Raw genomic sequence first — 2,376 nt, forward strand, 5'->3', positions numbered from 1 at the left:
CCACCTCTGTGTGCCTTCAAAATAAAAGCTCTGTAAATAAAGTCTGTAAATATGACTCGGACATGACTGTTAAATTAATCAGTGTTAAATCAGTGCGGGGCTGTCACACTTAATCCAACATGTGTGGAGAAGCTCTGGAGCCGTTACCATGACGACAATGTGAGTGTTATTGTTGTTGTTGTCATTAAGTCGTCCTGTCTCTCCCTCCATTCAGGGAGGAAACATTGTTTAAATCACGTGTTCAGAGCGAGTCCTCTTGTTTAAGTGTTAAACATTTATACTCGTCGGCGAGTCAGACCCTGAGGCCACAATTCATTCTTAGAAAGCTGCAAACCTCCGGTGTCTTGCAGTTCCTGGAGTGTCCACTAGAGGCTGGCTGCAGAAGAACAGGAAGTCACATACACACCCATTCTAAAAAGCCTGTTTTTACAGCAGAGATTAACATGTTTACAGCCTGGTTCAAAAAACCAAATAGGTGTGATTAGCTCATGTCTCGATGGACACACACTGTACGGGGGGGTGAATGTTTTGATGAAGGATACATGTGAGAACTTTGAGCCTGCAGAAGAGACAGACACGATCCAAAACAAATCGAATCATTTCTTGTTTTCGGTGTAAAAAAAACAAAACAAAAAACGTTTTTTGGATGATTCAGACTTTCTGACTAATTACAGGAAACTCTGGCAGCTCTTTGGGGAACAATACGAGCATGTGAGGGCAGACACAATGATTCATTCATCTCTGATTGGACGACGTTGGCCGAGCGCGTTCAGACGCTCTTTTATTCATCTGTTTGTTTTTGTGAAATGTGAGCACTGTTTAGATGTTAAAACGTTGGCTTGAGTTGGATATTTTCTAACGTGGTCACTTCTTCGATCTTAATGTTAAAGAAACGGTTTAAAGGACATTTGAAGGTCACATAAGTTTTTTTCTCTAGAGTTTGTAAACTTTAAGAAACGACTTGAACTGAAAGCTTAAAGCTTGTTATTTTCCTTCATGATGTTTTTATTTCTGAGGTGTTGAGATCAGAAACAGCTTGGAGAGTTTTTCACATCGGGTTTCTTTAACGTCAAAGCTGATTAAATAATCCCACATCCTGATTGCACTCGGTCTCGTCTCTATAAATAAATACAGACGCTGAAGCGAACGGGTCCAAACGTTAAAATAAAGCACCTGAGAGGTCCAGCGGTTTACAGTCGACACAGCAGCGTCTCTTTCAAATCCTGTTTTCTTGGTCGCTCTTCCTCTCGATGTAAACTCCCCCCTCCTTCTTCCTCTTCCTCTTTTTCTCGCCTCGGTGGTTCAGGATCAGACGGGGGAGGGGGGGGGGGGGGGTGTCGGCCCTCTGCAGAGACCTGCTCGGGTGTTTCCCCCGCTGGGTGAGGGTGAAAGTTCAGACTTCTCTCTGAGTCTTTGATGCAGAAAAAACAGAAAACACACCGGCTCACTTTCACTTTCAAGTCTGTCTCCTTCAGCCCACGGTGTGGAGCGTCTGGTAGCTCCTCCTCTTCTTCTTCTGCGCCCTCAGCAGCGGCGTCTGAGTGTCCACGTCTCGAGATAAAACCCTCCTGCGGGCTCTGCAGAGAGGAGCTCGAGTCCAGCCGTACACCAGACTGTTGAGGAAACCCTGAGAGGCCGAGGTCACAGCCTGAGAGACACATGAGAGCAATGAAACATCCCCCAGTCTGAAGACGAGTCCAACAGAGGAAATCTTATTTAATGACTCATCTTCTAATACGATTATAAAGGATGTAGAGCTTCTGTATGAAGGACTGTCACCTGTTAGAAAAGACAATCAAACCACACACAGATGCAAAACAAGCACGACTACATGCTACACTAACCAAAGTTGTCTAAAGAGACAACAACAACATGCAAAGCAACAACACTGAGCTAAAGAGACGTACCACACAACCAGAGAGGTGCAACAAACAGAGACAACAAGAAGCTAAACAACAACGAGTCCAAGAGACGAGCTGACCACAACAACGCCATGTTTACAGGTTTATATTCTGCTGCAGACTCACCTGTGAGATGTAGAGGACGACCCCGGCCTCGCCCCGACCCGCTGACGGCTTCACCAGCTGTAGAAACGCCAGAGCCACCGCTGAGAAAACACGAGACAGAAACGCCGTTAGCTCTGCGGCCTCCATCGTGACGTCACACCGGAAACATCTGATCGCTCACATCCATTAGTAACCACGGTAACCACGGCGATATGATGGAAAAAAAACAAAACAAACCTGGACCCCAACAGAGGACGAAGATCAGCGGGTACAGGATCATACAGCCGTCCATCACACGGAATGACGCCCGCTGCTGGTTGCCTAGGTAACCGTTTGATGTCACAACCCGCCTGTAAATATGGCGGGCTTT

The 2,376-nt window shown here is 46.1% G+C and overlaps 1 protein-coding gene across 1 annotated transcript in view; it reads right to left on the minus strand.

Moving 5' to 3' along the window:
* Positions 1–1,351: 1,351 nt before the first annotated feature.
* The window catches only part of tmem116 (transmembrane protein 116), a 15,538-nt gene continuing 14,513 nt past the window's right edge, over positions 1,352–2,376 (minus strand). The window contains exons 9-11 of the mRNA XM_061034490.1: positions 2,244–2,376; positions 2,028–2,107; positions 1,352–1,648 (exon numbers count right to left, since the gene is read on the minus strand). The exon at positions 2,244–2,376 is cut by the window's right edge and continues 12 nt beyond it. Of these exons, the coding sequence (XP_060890473.1) occupies positions 1,472–1,648; positions 2,028–2,107; positions 2,244–2,376 (390 nt within the window). The 3' untranslated portion in view covers positions 1,352–1,471. The remainder of the gene's footprint in view (positions 1,649–2,027; positions 2,108–2,243) is intronic.

Source organism: Labrus mixtus, unplaced genomic scaffold, assembly GCF_963584025.1.
Source record: "Labrus mixtus unplaced genomic scaffold, fLabMix1.1 SCAFFOLD_53, whole genome shotgun sequence".
NCBI classification, from domain to species: Eukaryota; Metazoa; Chordata; class Actinopteri; order Labriformes; family Labridae; genus Labrus; species Labrus mixtus.